General features: G+C 40.9%; 1 protein-coding gene across 1 annotated transcript in view; it reads right to left on the reverse strand.

Annotated features, from left to right (window-relative positions):
* MMP16 (matrix metallopeptidase 16) overlaps positions 1–17562 on the reverse strand; it is a 645160-nt gene that overhangs the window by 119447 nt on the left and 508151 nt on the right. The window contains exon 6 of the mRNA XM_030216285.1: positions 16883–17100. Coding sequence (XP_030072145.1) covers positions 16883–17100 — 218 coding nt within the window. The remainder of the gene's footprint in view (positions 1–16882; positions 17101–17562) is intronic.

Below are 17562 nucleotides of genomic sequence, written 5' to 3' on the forward strand. Positions count from 1 at the left end.
GAGGGGGCCTGATGTATGGGCTCAGGGAGTTTATTCCAAGCATAGGGTGAGGCAAGGCAGAAAGGGCAAAGTCTGGAGTTGGCAGTGGTGGAGAAGGGTACTGAAAGGAGTGATTCACCTGATTAATGGCTGTGGAATGCGTGAGTTATTGGTCTGAGGGCTTCTTTCTTCAAAATATTTTATTATTTATTATTGATACAGTTGTTTGTGACATTGCCTTCCTTCATTTTGTATATTTGATATTGTTTTGCTCCAGTGGAATTATGGGATTAGTATATTTATTTTTAATATTCTATAAGAACATTTATAGGCATTAACCCCAGGATTCTAATATCGTGCCTAAATTTCCATGTGGAAATTGAAGTGTATTCTATACCGCTAGATCAATGGGTGGTGGTAAGACCCAAAAGGGATGGCAATTTTGATTTTGCTGCACATCCATTTTTGGCAAAAAAAAGGCTTTTACAGGCGAGCTAAAAAATGGATCTGCACGCACCCAAAACCTGCGCCTACGCTACCGCAAGTCATTTTCAGCATGCCTTTATAAAAGAACCCCTTAATTGGTTAACTAGCTAATCAGTGCTGTCAATTGGATGTTAACAAGCAATTATCAGCTCTAATTGGCATTAATTAAGATTTACTTGCACAACTCACTAAGAGTATTCTGTAACATGGTGCGTGTAAACTCTAAGAGGCAGATGCAGCAACCAAACGTAAAAAAATCAAAATCGTTAAAGTCCCTAACGATTTTTAAAAAACGAAGAATGCACCAAAAAAAAAAGTCACACATGCTCAGATCGGTATTGAAACGTACAATGTATCAAAGAATCACAATACACATCGGTAATCGGCCCCTAAATCATGCGCAGAGCAGCCAAGCGTTTTGCTGGCTGCTCTGCGCATGCTGCAAACGTAAAAACAAACAAAAAAAAAGCCACAACACATACACGTGGCTACCCGGTCAGCAAAATCCAGGAGGGGGCAAGGGCGCTCGTCCGAGGCGTCCTGTATAGATGGCCTTGCCCCCCCCCCCCCGCTGCTCCCCACTTTCCGCCGCTTTCCCACCCACCACGAAAAAGCAAAATGCTAGCTGCCCCGGTCCCCCTCCCTTCCTGTTCCTGTGTTCTGCAGAGCTAACTCCGCCTCCCGTCATTCTTCCATCCCGTGCCCCGCCCCCGCTGCCCCCCCTGAGGTCGACTACACCGCTCCCCCCTCCACCGAGACCCCCCTCCCTATTAACGACCCAAGCAGTGCCTCTCACCTCTTTCTGAAGCGCTGCACGGGCAGGAAGATCTGTTGTGTTGCTTGTAGAGTCTCCATGACGTCTCTTCTTCCCTGGCCCAGGCCCCGCCTCCTTCTGACGTAAGTAACCTACGTCAGAAGGAGGCGGGGCCTGGGCCAGGGAAGGAGACGTCATGGAGACTCTACAAGCAACACAACAGATCTTCCTGCCCGTGCAGCGCTTCAGAAAGAGGTGAGAGGCGCTGCTCGGGTCGTTAATAGGGAGGGGGGTCTCGGTGGAGGGGGGGAGCGGTGTAGTCGACCTCAGGGGGGGCAGCGGGGGCGGGGCACGGGATGGAAGAATGACGGGAGGCGGAGTTAGCTCTGCAGAACACAGGAACAGGAAGGGAGGGGGACCGGGGCTGCTAGAATTTTGCTTTTTCGGGGGGGGGGCAGCGGAAAGTGGGGAGTAGCGGGGGGGGGCAAGGCCATCCATACAGGACGCCTCGGACGAGCGCCCTTGCCCCCTCCCGACCCTTTTTTAATTTTTTTATTTGATGTGTTTTCTGACGTCCTTTGGACCAATCACAGCGCTTTTAGCTCTGCTAATGCGCTGGGATTGGCTCAAAGTTTGTTTATTTTTTCACTTAATGATTTTTCCTGGCACAGAGCTGTCCTAACGAGAGGTCCAGACCTCTCGTTAGATTTCCTGCCTTTTTCCTGCGTAAAGGCAATCGGAAAAGGTTAGTGCATGTCGTTTCAATGGGGTTTTCACACTAATTGCTCATCTCCATTCCGTTTTCGTTAGCTGCTGGCTTCCTCGGTAAAAGCCCATTGATGCATGCAACGGATCAAATTTTCCTCGTTGGAGGGTCATTAAAGGCTCATTTAGCTTTAGTGCATCTGCCTCTAAGTCGTATAGCTGAAAAGGGGGCATGGCCATGGGTGGGGTGTGGGTGTTTCCAAAATCTATGCATACATCCGCTCTGCGCCTAATTTAAGTGTCAGGATTTACACCAAGTAAAACATGACATAAATAGCTGTGACCAAATTTGGTCACGTGGATAGGTGCTTGGCATATTCTATGTACTGCACAGAAATTTTAGACTATTCAATAAAATGTAGGCATACTTTAGAGAATATGTTAGGCATATTTTTTTCCATGCAGATTTTTCAGGCGCCATATATAAAATCTAGCCCTAAATGTTCTTATAGTTTAGGCTCACAGACTTCTTAGAGTGAACGCCCATAGTGCTAATGAAAATTCATAGATAATGAATGGGTGGAACACTTATATGGATGTACTGCTGCTATCCAGCAAAGTGTTTTTGAATATTCGGACATCTAACTTTTACTCTGAGCCTTAGAAGGGAATAAACACATATTCAACCTTGAAGTATTTAAGCAGCTAGTTGGAGGTTCCAGGAAGTTTTGCAGAATAGCTCTTTTGTTCACAGCAAGGTCCTGTTTGTATGAAAGAAACACAATGCTGTCACATAGTTTGGAGTATTCTCTGAACTGGCACAAGAAGAAAAAAAATGCAACCTGAATTGTGGGGAATATTCAGTAATTATCGCTGTCCAGGGATTTAAAAAGCAGACTAAAAGGTACAGTGCATTTGTTTTAACAACAAAGAGAGGCAATTGTTGCAAAATGTTCAAATTATTTATTCATTGAATATGATTTATTAACCATTTTTTTCAAGAGATTTGCCCAAAGCGCTGTGAATTAGATTAGACTGTAAGTCAGGAAATTAACTCAGAATGGTAATATAAGAGTAGACAATTATACTGTAAAACAATAACAGATAATCAGTGTCAGACAGTGTACATTAAGGGGCCCTTTTACCAAGCGGCGATAAAAGGCGGTCCACGATGGCATTGGCACATGGGATTTCTGTGTGCTGAGGCCACCTTTTACTACTGTGGGTAAAAGGTGTTTTTTTTTTTTTTAGTACTTAAAAAATTGCAAAAAAAGACCACGAAAAGTGGAAAGAACACAAAGGTCCCAAAGGATGGATGAAGTCAAATAACATTTTTTTCTTTCTTCAACGGTCATTTTAAAGACCAGCTTATGTGCGTTAAGACTCCTGAGGCAGGCACGTATGTGCCGAAACATTGTACCATGTCGTGTTAGCTTAAATAAACACCTATAATTTGATTTTAGAGTCCTGAGTCTGTTTTTGAAGAGCCTGATCCAGCTTCCACTCCTTGTACTTAAAAAAACCTGCCACATGTTCATTTACTGCTGGAGCCCTTACCGCCGCCTGTTTAGGATTCAATGAGGGCTCTGGCAGTAACCAGGCCGTAATTACCACCGGGCATACTAACTCCCCGCCCACTGGTGCTAGAAAATAAAAAATATATTTTCTAGCACTGGAAATGGCAAGCGGCAGACCCAGAACTACTGTCAGGCTCCTGGGTGAGCCCAGCGGTAGGGCAAATTTACAATGTGCAAACCCGATAGTACCCTACTGCCTCTTAGTAAAAGGGCCCCTAAGGTTCTTTTTTAGAAACCCTATTTGCAATCTGCACATATACCCTGAATAGATCTTAAAAACCCCAATATTGAATGCAGGAAGTTACATTTGTAAATCTGAACCACATGCTTATGGCAAGGGACGGGATTTGGACAGGGTTTGAGTGTGGCTAGAGTAGAGCTAAAATACTATTAAAGAAGGTGGTCTTGGATCATGTTATTTATCCCCTGCCAACACAGCCCATCCCAAGTGCTTGATATGGAGATCTGTCTCCTGAGCAGACCATATCCCTTGGGTGTGAAGCCCACCTACACAAACTCCCCAACCGAGGAATTGGAATGGCAGTCCCAGGGTCAAATTTAGCCGAATTGTCTACCAGAATAAGGACTGAACTAGTATCCCAAGGATAATGAATGAAATGGCAAAGTTGGTAAGACATTATCTTAATGGAGGAGTGGCCTAGTGGTTACAGCACTAGTCTTGAAATCCAGAGGTGGTCGGTTCAAATTCCACTGCTGCTGCTCCTTGTGATCTTGGGCAAGTCACTTAACCCTCCATTGCCTCAGGTACAAATTTAGATTGTGAGCCCTCCTGGGACAGAGAAATATCCAGTGTGCCTGAATGTAACTCACTTTGAGCTACTACTGAAAAAGGTATGAGCAAAATCCAAATAAATAAAATAAATTATCTGATATAGCTCTGAATGGTGTTCTAACAGCATGCTGAGCCAATTTCCACACACTGATTTTTAACATTCCAATTTATGATTTGCTTCTTATATTTGCCATGTAGTAGTCATCCAAGAATCTTAAATGCATTAAATGCAGTTCAGGAAATATTTCTTCCAGAAGTCTTTATAAACTGAGCAGTTTATAAAAAGACTACTAATCATTTGTGTTAAATAAAGTATTCTCTTTGAATTGAAACTAAAGTGTAGAAGAGAGAAATAATTCAAAAACGGAATTAATTAGATTCCAATGGCTTAAGTTAAAATTCTTTTCAGTATGTGTTCATATTAAGGTATTGACAACCACCACTTAATTTCAACAGTACAAAGGGTGACAGCTTTTGTACTTTTACTAGTCATGCTTTCGAATGATCAGAAGCAGAAAATACATTTTTCACATTGTTGCCAACGCAGCATGAGACACTGCAGTATGGTTCTAATAACAGATATGTTTTATGAAGTGTTTAAAAGCTCATTTCAAAAATATATGAGGAAGCATTATAAATAGTTACCAATATGCAGGATATTTTGCATACACACTGCAAATTCTCAATAATGTGGAGATGGGCAGGAGACAATCAAATACCCAGTAGGCAGACATTTTCAATTGGGTGGGGGACATGAGGGGGCCATAGTATATATTGAGAAAGGGGAGGCAGATCTGGGAATGGTCTGGAGAGGTGTTTCATTGTGGGGACTGGCATAAAGGGACCAGCCTTTCAGTGGGGATATTGAATTTCTTGAGAGTGCTACAATACAAGAAAGTGTGATATATTGAAGATCCTTAAATGTGAGAGAAATCCTGAAATCAGATACTCCACTCCTAAAGAACATTCTCAGCTCTGGCACTCCTCTCTTCACACACACAACATTCTCAGCTCTGGCACTCCTCTCTTCATACACACACACACACACAGGGAAAACTAGCAGTACGGACTCAGTAATACCCATATCATGACTCAAGATGAATAAGGATAAAACAAAGTTATTTTTAAACTCTGCTGCTTTGTCTTTTTAATTGTGCATGGCAAAGCACCTACAGACATATGTTAAGTTTAATATGATTATCGCTTAGGAATATTGCTCCTGGATCTAGGTGTTTTTTGATTTTACAATATCCAGATCCAAAACAGGTGGTGTATAAAAAGGCTTTTGCTGATACATTTGCATATTTAGCAGCAAGTCACTGGAATGTGTTACCAGTTGATCTTAGAATGTGATCTAATTATTTGGCTTTCTGGAAATTATTGAAACCGTTTTTATTAGAAAGTTTTAAAATGTGAATTAGGTGAGTTTTTAATTGTCGTCGGTTGGCTATTGGTATGTAATATTCCTGGAGCTGGTCTGGTTCATTCTTTTGTGAGCATCACTGAAATCTGATGGTAAGTGTGGGATATAAGGGTCATGTATTATTATTACTATGGCCCAAATCTATGGAATTCTCTGTGTTAAGAATTAAGGGGCTCTTCTACTAAAACATGTTAGCACTTGACATGGAGTTAACCCCGCATTAACTGCTAGTGAAAAGCCATGTTAAGGGGTTTTATGGTACTTTTCAATTAGCACATGGTATACCAGGCATTAACCCCTGGAGTCTATACATGGCACCAAGATTTGTGTGCCCAGATTTTTGCATGCTCACAAGATGTGCATACAAATTAATTGTATAATGAGCTCTGAGCCATCAATAATTGGGTGCTAACAACCAATTATTGAGGTTAATTGGCACCCATTACAATTTGCACACACATCTAGTTAAATGCTATTCTAAAAGGCAGGAAATCTAATTCCCTTAGGAGCCCTTTTACTAAAGGGTTGGCATGTAGCAATGGGCTTGCTGTGCACTAAACTGGAACAACTTCCCTATGAGGAAAGGCTAAGAAGGTTAGGGCTCTTCAGCTTGGAGAAAAGGCGGCTGAGGGGTGATATGATAGAACTCTACAAAATAATGAGCGGAGTAGAGCGGACAGATGTGAAGCGTTTGTTTACACTTTCAAACAATAATAGAACCAGGGGACACAAGATGAAGCTAGAATATGGTAGATTTAAAACAAATAGGAGAAAGTTTTTCTTTACTCAGCATGTAGTTGGACTCTGGAACTCGTTACCGGAGAATGTAGTGACAGCAGCTGGCCTTACGGAGTTTAAGGGGGGTTTGGTCAGATTCCTGAAGGAAAAGTCCATTGAACATTATTAATTTTTGGGGGGGGAGGGGGGTTGCCAGGTTCTTGAAGCCTGTTGGCCGCTGTCAGAGACAGGATGCTGGGCTTGATGGATCCTTGGTCTTTTCCCAGTATGGCGGTGCTTATGTGCTTATGTGGAACTACCACCGGGTTACCGCAGGAGCCTGGCAGTATTTACCACCCCCAGCGCACGCAATTTCCAGAGCTACAAAAATATTTTCTATTGTTGTAGCACCGGTGCTTACACAGTGGTAATCAATGGGTGCTGGTAAATGCTCCCCCCCCCCCCCCAAATGGCTGTGTGATAAGTGGTTCACTTACCGCAGGGCCATTTCTTTTTGAGAAAAAAAAAGACAGCCTTTTTACCCACTGCTGTAAAAGGGGGTCTCAGAGCGCATCAAAAACACGCGCTGATGCTACCATAGGCCCCATTTTACCGCAGCTTAGTAAAAGGGCCCCTTACCCCTGGATTCTATATAGTGCGCCTAGATATCCATGCTGAAATCCAATCGTATTTTGTAACAATGTGCTAACTTAATTGGCTTAACAAGCCAATCAACGTTGTTAACAACACTTAACAAGCAATAATGAACACTAATTGGCAATAATTCAAATTTATGCACACAACTCGCTAAGCGAGTATTCTGTAATGCAGTGCACCTAATTTCGAATGTGCGCAAGCAAAAAGGGGCATGGTTATGGGCGGGGAAATAGGCGTTTCATGGGCATTCCAAAATTTATATGTGTAGTTATAAAATATTGCCCAGTGAGCCTAAATCTACGTGCCAGGATTTATGCCATGTTTTCATTGGTGTAAATGGATAGTTTTAGGCATTGGGATATCAACTAAGCATATTCTATATGCTGTGCATAGTCTAGGTGCTGCTAATAGAATACGATTAGGCAGAAATGTTTTCCTCACTGAATTTTTAGGCACCATAGATAGAATCCCCCTTTAGCGCATATCTGAAAAATGGGTGGGGCCATGGGAGGGGCATGGGAATATCAGGGCATTCCAAAAAGTTGCACATGTATGTATTGAATATGGGAGCCAGCACTTACACCACATTTCACCAGGTTTCTTGAATTGTGCTTAGCACTGCTCTGTTCTGGCATCCATTTTTGAGTGTAATTTATAAGGGATGTAGCCATGGGAGGGGCATGGGTGGCATGGGTGGGTCAGGGGCATTTCTAGGATTTGTGCTCATTAAAATAACATTTGGAGGATCTGTGCTTAAAACCTCGCACCCAAAATTAGTACGGATCCTAGTGCTATGTGCTATTCTATAAATGGTGCCCAACTATCACACCCGTTATAAAATAGCACTTAACTTAAAATTAATTAAATGCTAGTTACTCCTTCTTACAAGATTCTCAAGTGACTTTATTGCTAAGGATAAAGTTATCCTTAATAATAGAAGCCCCCCCCCCCTTCTCTCCCCCCAAAACTTGCACTTTATCCATGGTTTTATCACTGTTATCCAAATGAAACTGAAGCTTTGTGGTGTGTTTACTCTCCTTCTAAATTTTAGCCTCTAGTATATTTTCAAATGCATATCCTTAATTTGGCTAATTAAAGATTTACCCATGTCCTCCACTGCCAGCTATATAGGCACAAAATTGACCACTTTAGGCCTTTCCAATGTAAACTGAGTCATGGGGGTAAAAGCACTGGGCTGTGCTTGTAGGGGGAAAAAAAAAAAATAAAAACCATCCTACCTTTTTGTCTGGCAGGTGGCTGACAAGCTCACAGTTGGATACCTAGCATTCCCTTGTGATCCTGGGCCCTCCAGTGCTCATTTTCACTTCTTAAAAGGCCGGGCATAGAAACCAAGGCTGAAACTTTCACTCTTACCCATTTCATTTTATCTATTAAAAAAGGTGTTGGTACTCAAATTCCAGGCCATCCTCACTAAGGGACTCACCTCACAATAGCCAGGCACATTACATCCAGCCACAAAATCTATAAAAAGGAAACACTGGTTGTCCAATATTTAAAACTAACTGGCCAGGAATGGCTCCTGGTCAGTTAAACAGCCTAAAGCTGGCTAAGCGCTAATGTTCAGCGTGAGCTAGCTATATCGGCTGAACTGCTTAGTGGCTAGCCTGGTCACCGGCTTTGTCACGTGACATAGCTGGTTAGCACCACTATTCGTTGGCTGACCAGCTAAGTTTAGCTGCCAGATAGACCAGTGTAAATAGCAGGTCTATGTTTAGCCGCTATAACTTAGCCAGTCAGCCGATGAATATCACCTTAACTGGCTATGTTTTTAGTGGCCAAAATAAAATTGACTCTCCACGGGAGTTAGCCGGACTCCCTCCCATGGTCTCAGTATCAGCCCCTGGGTATGTAGAACTTGGACTCTTTCATTAGTATTTGGGGACCATAGGTCAATTTTATCAATGGAAAACGTGCCAGTACTCAGTACTCCTGAAAACGCCATTTTCTTACCATTTTCTCACCAGCTCCCTCAGATGGGCAGGGGAAGAGCTGATTAATGACTCATTACTTTCAAGTGACCATGGAGATTCCCAGTGCTCCAGAATCACTGATATCTCAAATTTCAATGACCACACTGGCCCATCTGTCTTTAGCTTCATCTCTGGTGACCCCATAATGCAGACTGTATCTACCAGAGTTCCTGAACACGCAATAAAATGATTAGTGGAGCCAGAGCTGGTAGACCAACGACTAAGCCATGTAAGTTCAAATCTTGTCCTTCAGCCTCACTAGTAAAGGCTTACCAAGCTGCAAGAGGGCTGATGGTCAAAGCTTACCATGCTAGCAACATCTGATTTGAACTGGTTCTAGCCAATTGAGTGATCACAATATTCAGTATCTAATGCACAAAGGAGCTATGCATGATTTTTATAGTTCAGGGTAGCAGCTAATGATAATCCTATGCAAATGTATTACACAGAGCTCATTAGTATTAAAATGTGCATTCCGAGTGATACACAGCTATTTCTGAGTGATGCACAAAAAGTAGTGCCTACCTTTAATTTTTAAAGTTTTCCTTCAGATATGGAGCTGTTGTTGTTTGAGGGAGACTTCTGGGAGGAGCAGTCTGCTTGCATTTTTCAATAGCAAAACTTATAGGAGAGCAGAGAACAGCTTTAGAGGGGCAGTTGGAGGGGAAGGGGGGGGGGGCTTTCCAGCAAGGAGGATAATTTTTTCAATAGCAAACAGTGTCCAGAGCAGAGAACAGCTTAGCTAGAGAATCAGCTGGGGGTTGGGGTGCTTTCAGCAAGGAGGAAATATTTTTCAATAGCAAACAGAGGTGTTGAGAGCACAGAACAACTTAGGGGTGGAGAAACAACCAGACAACCAATCAGCTAGGGAAAACCCTTGTGATGTCAGCTATGATTCTAACTGGGGGGATGGAGAAACAAGCAGCCAATCAGCTGGGGAAAGTCCCTATTATGTCAGCGGGGGGGGGGGGGGGGGGGGGGGGGAGATTCCCAAGTTAAATAATTGGGGGAGCAGAGGGAAGGCAAGTAAGCTGCAGGAGGAAGATGGAGCTAGCACCAGAGCACTGCAAGGAAAAGGAGACAGTGGGACACTGGAGCCAGCAAGTACTGCAGAGGAAAGGAAAGAGTACATCTGCCCTAGCACATGCATAGAACAGGGACACTTACCGCGAGATTGCTCTGCACAGGTGCTAGGCACTTTCCCTACCAAGCTGCTTGTTGAAATTGTATGCACTTATTTGCATGTGATTTCTTTTGAGCACCGCTCGCTATTTCCAAATCAGTAAGTTCTAACTCAGTTTCTTAAGGACAAACTGACAAAAGTATTATTATTGAGATCACAACTTACTTTTTCCGATATCCCTGATTTATATCAAGCGATAGAGACTGTAGGGGATAGAATTTGGAATAATTTCAATTGTATAGATATTAATACATCAAAATGTCTGTTAGAACATTATGCCAAATCTTATTTGAATATTTGTCCATGTGGATTGATGAAGAATGTTTCTCCTTGTTTTTATATGTTGTTATCAGAATGGATAAATCATTGTTTAATTGATGAGCATTTTCCAGAATTGGGGGGTGATATACTGCTGACTCTCATTCCAAAGAATCTGAAAGGTAGTTTACAGGAAGTGACAAATTTTAGACCTGTGGCGTCAATTCTGGAAGGATGGGTTATGGAGCAGTTACAGGAATACTTGAATACATTTGAAATATTGCATTATTCTCAATCAGGGTTCCACAAAACCTATAGTATGGAAATTATTCTAGGACATTGGTAGTACAAGGTAGACAACTGTTGAGTCCAGGCCAGAGTTCCATTATTATTCAATACGATTTGTCAAGCGCTTTTGACTTAGTGGACCATGCCATTTTGTTGTTATTGTTGGACTAGTTTGGACATACAGGTGCAGTACTTAATTGGTTAAAGGGTTTTTAAAACAGAGAAAATATAGAGTTAAGATGCAGGGTATTTTCTCGGATGTCTGGGTCCCACATTGTGTGGTGCCTAGGGGTCTCCCCTTTCACCATTATTATTTAACATCATGCTGTAGCCTTTAGGAACAGCACTTGAAAAATTGAATGCATTCTTTTTCATATATGCAGATGATATAATTATATTATTGCCAGTTCCTATAGAATATAAGGAAAAATTTAAATAGAATTCCAGAATGTTTTGGTGTTATTGATTGTTGGACAACAGATTTTAGACTGAAACTTAATCAGGAAAAAAACTAAGGGTCCTGTTTACTAAGCCGTGCTGTTGGCGCGCTAGCATTTTTAGCACACGTTAAAAATTAGCATGCACTAATGCTAGAGACACCTACATATTCCTATGGGTGTCTCTAGCATTAGAACACATTAATGTTTAGTGCATGCTAAAAATACTAGTGCATCTTAGTAGACAGGGCGCAAAGTTTTTATGGTTGGGCCCACCTGGAGTTATAAAGGGAAAAGAGAATTTTGTTATGGGAAACTTGCAATTTAAATTTGATTTTTCAACTCAAGTCTTAGGAATAGAGGTGGATAGCCAACTAACTGTGATTAATCAGGAAAATAAAGTGGTAAAACATTCCTTTGTTGTTATTGAGAAAATCAAGATCTGTATGAAAATTCTTTGAATTGCCTGCTTCTCAATTAATAGTACAGTCATTGATACTTTCAAAGATGGATTACGGTAACAGCACATATATATGCTGTACAAAATTAATAATGAAGTTACAAACAGTACAAAACATGGCAATTAGAGTTATCTTCACTTTAAGAAGAGAATAATTTATTAAGAAGAGAAATTATTATTATTATTATTATTATTATAAGTTGCATTGACTACCAATAATCGCTCGATCACAGTTTAAATTCTATACATTAATTTCCCGGTCTTTACAGGGAAACGTACCCTCTTATCTGATAGTTTTTTCCCCTCTTATTAGGAAAACAGTTTGTGAGAGGGCAGGTTTCTTTACATAATTTCCGTCATTGAAGTCAGTTAGGTTATTTTACACAGCAATCAGCTTCCATTCCATATCAGGCTACTTCTTTGTCGAATTTGCTTCTGGTAGCAGTTCAATCATTAACTAATTATCTGTTATTTTATAAGCAACTTAAAGCAGTGCTATTTGAGTAGTCTGTAGGTTGATATAAAGTTTAGATTATTATATGATTTATTGTATATTCCCAGTTGAATATGCTGTTCTTTTACTGTTTTGTGATCCACATGGAAGTGAAGAGGATGTTACGGTATATAAGATCAATATAATAATAATAATAATAATAATAATCTAAGCACATGCAGTACTTTAATGGAGGCTTTTGTGCATCAGGCCCTAGAAAAGGAAAGATTAGAAAAACGGCCACTGAGCATCAAGACACATGCATCATCTTGGACTGAATTTCATACACGTCAGAGATAAACTGTAGAAAGCAAAAATATATTCCTGCATTACCATAGCTTACCTGAAACCTAAAATGTGACTGTACATACATGTGAAACTAATTTAAGAGGCTGATAAATGGCAGCTGCATTGCAATTGTTCATTGCAAAGCTTCTCAGTCTTACTAGCAGAACCTGTTTCTAGTTTTAATTCTGGCTCAGTATTACAAATAGACAAACAATTAACAATATTTTAGACAATTTTCTCTGTGGTATGAAACCTGAACCTTAGCTCTATTATTTTTCTACAATGAGAGGGCACTGTCATGAATGGAAATCCACCTCATTCTGAAACCACCGGGAAGACTAAACTATACAAACAATGAAAATTAAGGCACAATGTACAGGATTTCTTTAATACGTAAAATAGCCCAAGACTATTTCCCTTTCAAAGACAAAATCTGTTTTTATTTTGCTCTCAGAAAATGAAATTAAATATGTGGTCTATAAGAAGTTAAGCTGAACCCAGTGTTTTGAAAACTAGCCAGACAGGAAATTTTATATTAAGGCTACAACATTTCATTATTCATTGATCCATGGCTACAATAAATGTGAACTTCTGCTGTTCACTAGATAGATGACATCAGTCTGAAGCAAGTATTTTAATATCCTGTTTTAATGTCAATGTAAAAAAAAATAGACATCTCTCTAACTTTTTGGATTCATTCATAAAAGATTAATGCTACACAGCAACCAGGAAATGTACAGCATCATTTGAAGGGATGCCAAGTGTTGAAACTGTGGGTATTTTCTCTCAAATAAAGCAAACATACTGCAGTCTTTCAAGACATGAACTTTCCCGTCACTTGCCCTATGCTTTCACACAGAATATGAGAATTTCATGAAACTGAAATACAGCAATGTGTTGCAAGCAGTTTGAAAAGAATGATTTGAAAAAAAAAAATCCCTGACAGTCTTGTGTTTCAAGCAAAAAACATGCCAAAGGCTATGTGAAGACTATGGTTGGATAAAAACTTTACTACAAGTTCATTGGAAAAAAACGTTTAGCTGCCTTGTCTTTTATAAATAGGGGCCCTTTTACTAAGTCACGTTAAAAAGTGGTCTGCGGCAGTGTAGGCACGTGTATTAGGCATGCACTGGTCTAGTTTTTACCGCATCTGCAAAAAAGGTTTTTTTGTGTTTTTTTACTGTGACAGGAAAAGGGCATGTGGTAAAACTGAAACAAGTGGGCATCTAAAACTGGCCTGAGCTCTTAACGCCATCCATTGATCTAGCGGTAAGGGCTGACGCGCTACATCACGGGGTCTCGTCGGCGAGTACCAACTGCCGATTACCGCCGGAAATGGCATGCGTGGGAGGAAATAAATAAATAATTCATCCAGGTGTTATGGGCGTGCACCAAATCTGAAATTACTGCCAGGGATCACGCTGGCCTGGCGGCAGTCTAATGCGCATAGAACCTTTGTTATCCCCAGTGTGGGTCTTTCCTGGACTGAGGCCACTTTTAGTGGTGCCAGTAAATGGCCAATGTCCCAAATGTGGAATGCATTACCAAAGAGTATGAAAGTGATTCACGACCATCAAAACTTCAGGCGATCATTAAAGACCTATCTGTTTTGCAAGGCCTACCCTACCGGCCCTACTTAAATGCCTCAACTCTGCAATGCATCAATACCTTACATTGCATTAGACATTATATATTCCTTTATTTCCTTGTCCCTTTTTGTACCTGTTTACTCTAACCTTACCTAACCCTTATTTTAAATTGTATTTGTTTAACATCTACCGGAATTGGCGATCGCCTTTTCGGAATTATGTAAGCCACATTGAGCCTGCTAATGGGTGGGAAAGTGTGGGATATAAATGTTACAAATAAATAAATAAATACATTTCTGAAATAATGGCCATGCGCTAATTTCCTCATTAGTACATCGCCATTACCAACACCAATTTTGTAGGCAGTAAGGGCTCACATGCTAAACCTGCACTAATCAGTTAGCTCCCATTTTACAAAGCCACGCAAGTGGCTGTTGGTGCGGTAATGCCAACGCATACCATTCACTTTGTATGGGCTGCGTCAGCATTTCTGTGTGGCTCCTGCTAGCACAGGTTTGTAAAGGGTGGTGTTAGCGCACAGCAATACCCATGCGCTAACCAATTATCATAGCCATGTCCACTATCTACCCCCAAACACGCTCCCAGTGCTAAAAAATAAATTTAGCACGCGAACAGGCAAAAACTACTGTGGAATGCCTAAGCGTGGCCTGGGGTAGTGCATTTTAACCTGCGATAAGCATGCATTCGTGCTTACCGCAGCTTAGTAAAAGGACCCGTAATGTTATGAAAACACTTTTTGTTATCAGATTTCAATGAAATCTATAAAGAAAAATATCAAAGAAAACCCCTGTGTACTATAATGTACAGTGCAGTCAGAGTAGGAGATGTGTGTAGTGTAAGATAATAAACATATGGAAGGCTAATATACTGCTTATTGCTCAGTGAGATTTGTACAATATCTTGCTGCAAGTTAATTTACTCCCACGACTGCTGCAATGATTTTGTTATTTCAGCAGAACACAATACATTCCAGGAAGGATGACATCAAGGTACATTCACAGGTCTGAACCAACAAATGTTTGTTTTTTTCCTAAGAAAGTTAAGGGGCCCTTTTACAAAGGCTTGGGAGGGTAATGCATGGGTTGCGCACGCCCAATTGGCACTACTGCAGGGGTAGCATGTGCTCCCGGTGGTAATTCTGAGTTTGGCATGCACCGAAATCCCATGGTAGAAAATAATTTTTTATTTTCTACCCTGGGAGCATTCCTGGTGGTAACTGGCAGTGCGCCCACATTGGCACGTGCTATATGGTTACCGCATGGGTAACATGTGAACCCTTTCTGCTAGGTCAATGGATAGCAGTAAGGGCTCAGGCCATAAATTACCTAACATTACCTGACTCTTCCTCCCCTCTCCCTCTCTAAAACCCCCAATATGTACTTCACCCCACCACAATATCACTTTGTATTATCCACACCATGTATTTGTTCATACCGGAATCGGCGTTAACGGTACTATGTAAGCCACATTGAGCCTGCAAATAGGTGGGAAAACGTGGGATACAAATGTAACAAATAAATAAATAAATAAAATAAATAAGCACATGCTAGTTTTAATATTAGCACAGGCCCATTTCCCGGCCCATTAAAAAAATTGCCCTTTTCCCAGCTGCGGTAGAAAATGGCCCAGTGCATGCCTAAAAGATGCACCCACACTACCGCAGGCCACTTTTTACCGCTGCTTTGTAAAAGGACCCCTTAATATTGTAAATACACATAAGCCAGGATGTGAAGCTTCTAGGTGAAGCCCTCTTTTTTCCTAATGTATGACACATTCAAACGCAGCCTGACTTCAGTGTGATGTATTGAGATAAAACAACCCAATCTGTCTGCAGTGCCTATACTGTTGAAATATACTCATTGATCTGTTGCATAATAAAGCCTCATTCATCCAAATAAATATCAATACATGGCCACCAAACTAGTATGAACTTTTTTTTTCAATATAAAAAGCTGTTCTCATTATAAAGTTAAACATCTTAAAAATTAATATGCTGAAAAGATAATAACTTTACTGAGCTTGGAAATCACTCTGCCAATAATCAAAGGCATCCAGTAATCAGCTGCTGCTAGCCAGAAAAATTCCAGCCACAGTGATATTCAGTGGCATTAACCAGATAGTGCAGCTAAATATTCCCTTTGATGTTCTCAGCATTATCCAGACTGAGACGGACCAGTCCATAGGCAGAGCTGGAGGTTATCCAGTTAGCAGTGATATTCAGACCTGTAACCACAAAGCTCACCGGATAAAGACAATGTAGCGGAAAGGCTATCCTCACTTTATTTGGTTAGTTATCTGGTTAGTAATCTAGTTAGTGGTTTTCTCGATAGAACTGCCATCAGTGCTGATTCCCAGATTATCAGTGCCGGCCAGTATCTTGATACCAGTGCTGAATATCCAGTGATTTTTTTTATCCTCAGCAGTCTTAAAAAACCTTGACCACCGCGGGCTGAATTTCAGCCTCCAGATGTGTTTTTAACAAAATCATTCTTATTAGCTTCTATTCCTGACCTGAATTGTGATTTTCATTTATCTCAACACAATATACAGCGCTTACTAATTGTTCCATTTCTAGCTTTTGTGGTTTCCGGTTATATGCGTATATTCCAAAAATAGACTGCCAGAGTAGTCTTTTCCTAGACATTTAAATGAAATCTTTGTTCATTTTTCAGCCTCTTGCTTTATATTTTTGAGCTTTAAGGGGCCTGGAAACAGTTACATTACAATGACCAAGAATCTGAACATGACGTCGAAATATTGCCACTCACAACATTGCTTCCTACCTTGAAAACAAACATCTCCCGCCGAAGAATAGCAAGAGTGCTGAAGTTCCCATCACAGATGTTAGGTTTTGTTCCAGGATAGGAAGGCTTCTCCCCAGTAGGTGGCCGAGGAGGTTTAGGCTGTCTGTCGTTCTTTCTCGGATCTGCCGGTGGGATAGAACGATGTGGGGGTACAGTAGGCAGAGGTCTTGTAGGTGTTAAGATCTTGTCAGGCGGACCTTTAAAAATAAAAGCAGTTATACAGTTTGAATAAACCAAGAGGACATTCAGAATGAAAATGTTTTTGGTTTCATGAGATGTATTTTATTCCCTTTCCCCTTCTTTTCTCCCCCATATTGTTCCGGCTATATGTTAGGAATGCAGGGTTCTTGGCAGGTATCTGATACGTTGCTTGATGGCTCACATATTGCAGTCTCAACAGATCCTCAAGTGACCCACAGTATCCACAGGTCCAGTTGTACTCTTGCAGCAAATGGCTGAGACTTGGAGTACAGCAAGAAAGAAACGGGAAGGATAACTGGTATGGATCATGAAAAAGAGGAGAGGGTTTTCCTTTTAGCTGGTGATATTGTGTGTGGATTTGTACCTCAAATTACATAGATAACTATCTGATATTTTATGAAATATATAATGGATTCATTCCATCCTATGAGTAGTTGTGCTTTAGGAGAATTCTTAAA

The sequence above is a fragment of the Microcaecilia unicolor genome, chromosome 1, assembly GCF_901765095.1.
Source record: "Microcaecilia unicolor chromosome 1, aMicUni1.1, whole genome shotgun sequence".
Classification (NCBI taxonomy): Eukaryota; Metazoa; Chordata; class Amphibia; order Gymnophiona; family Siphonopidae; genus Microcaecilia; species Microcaecilia unicolor.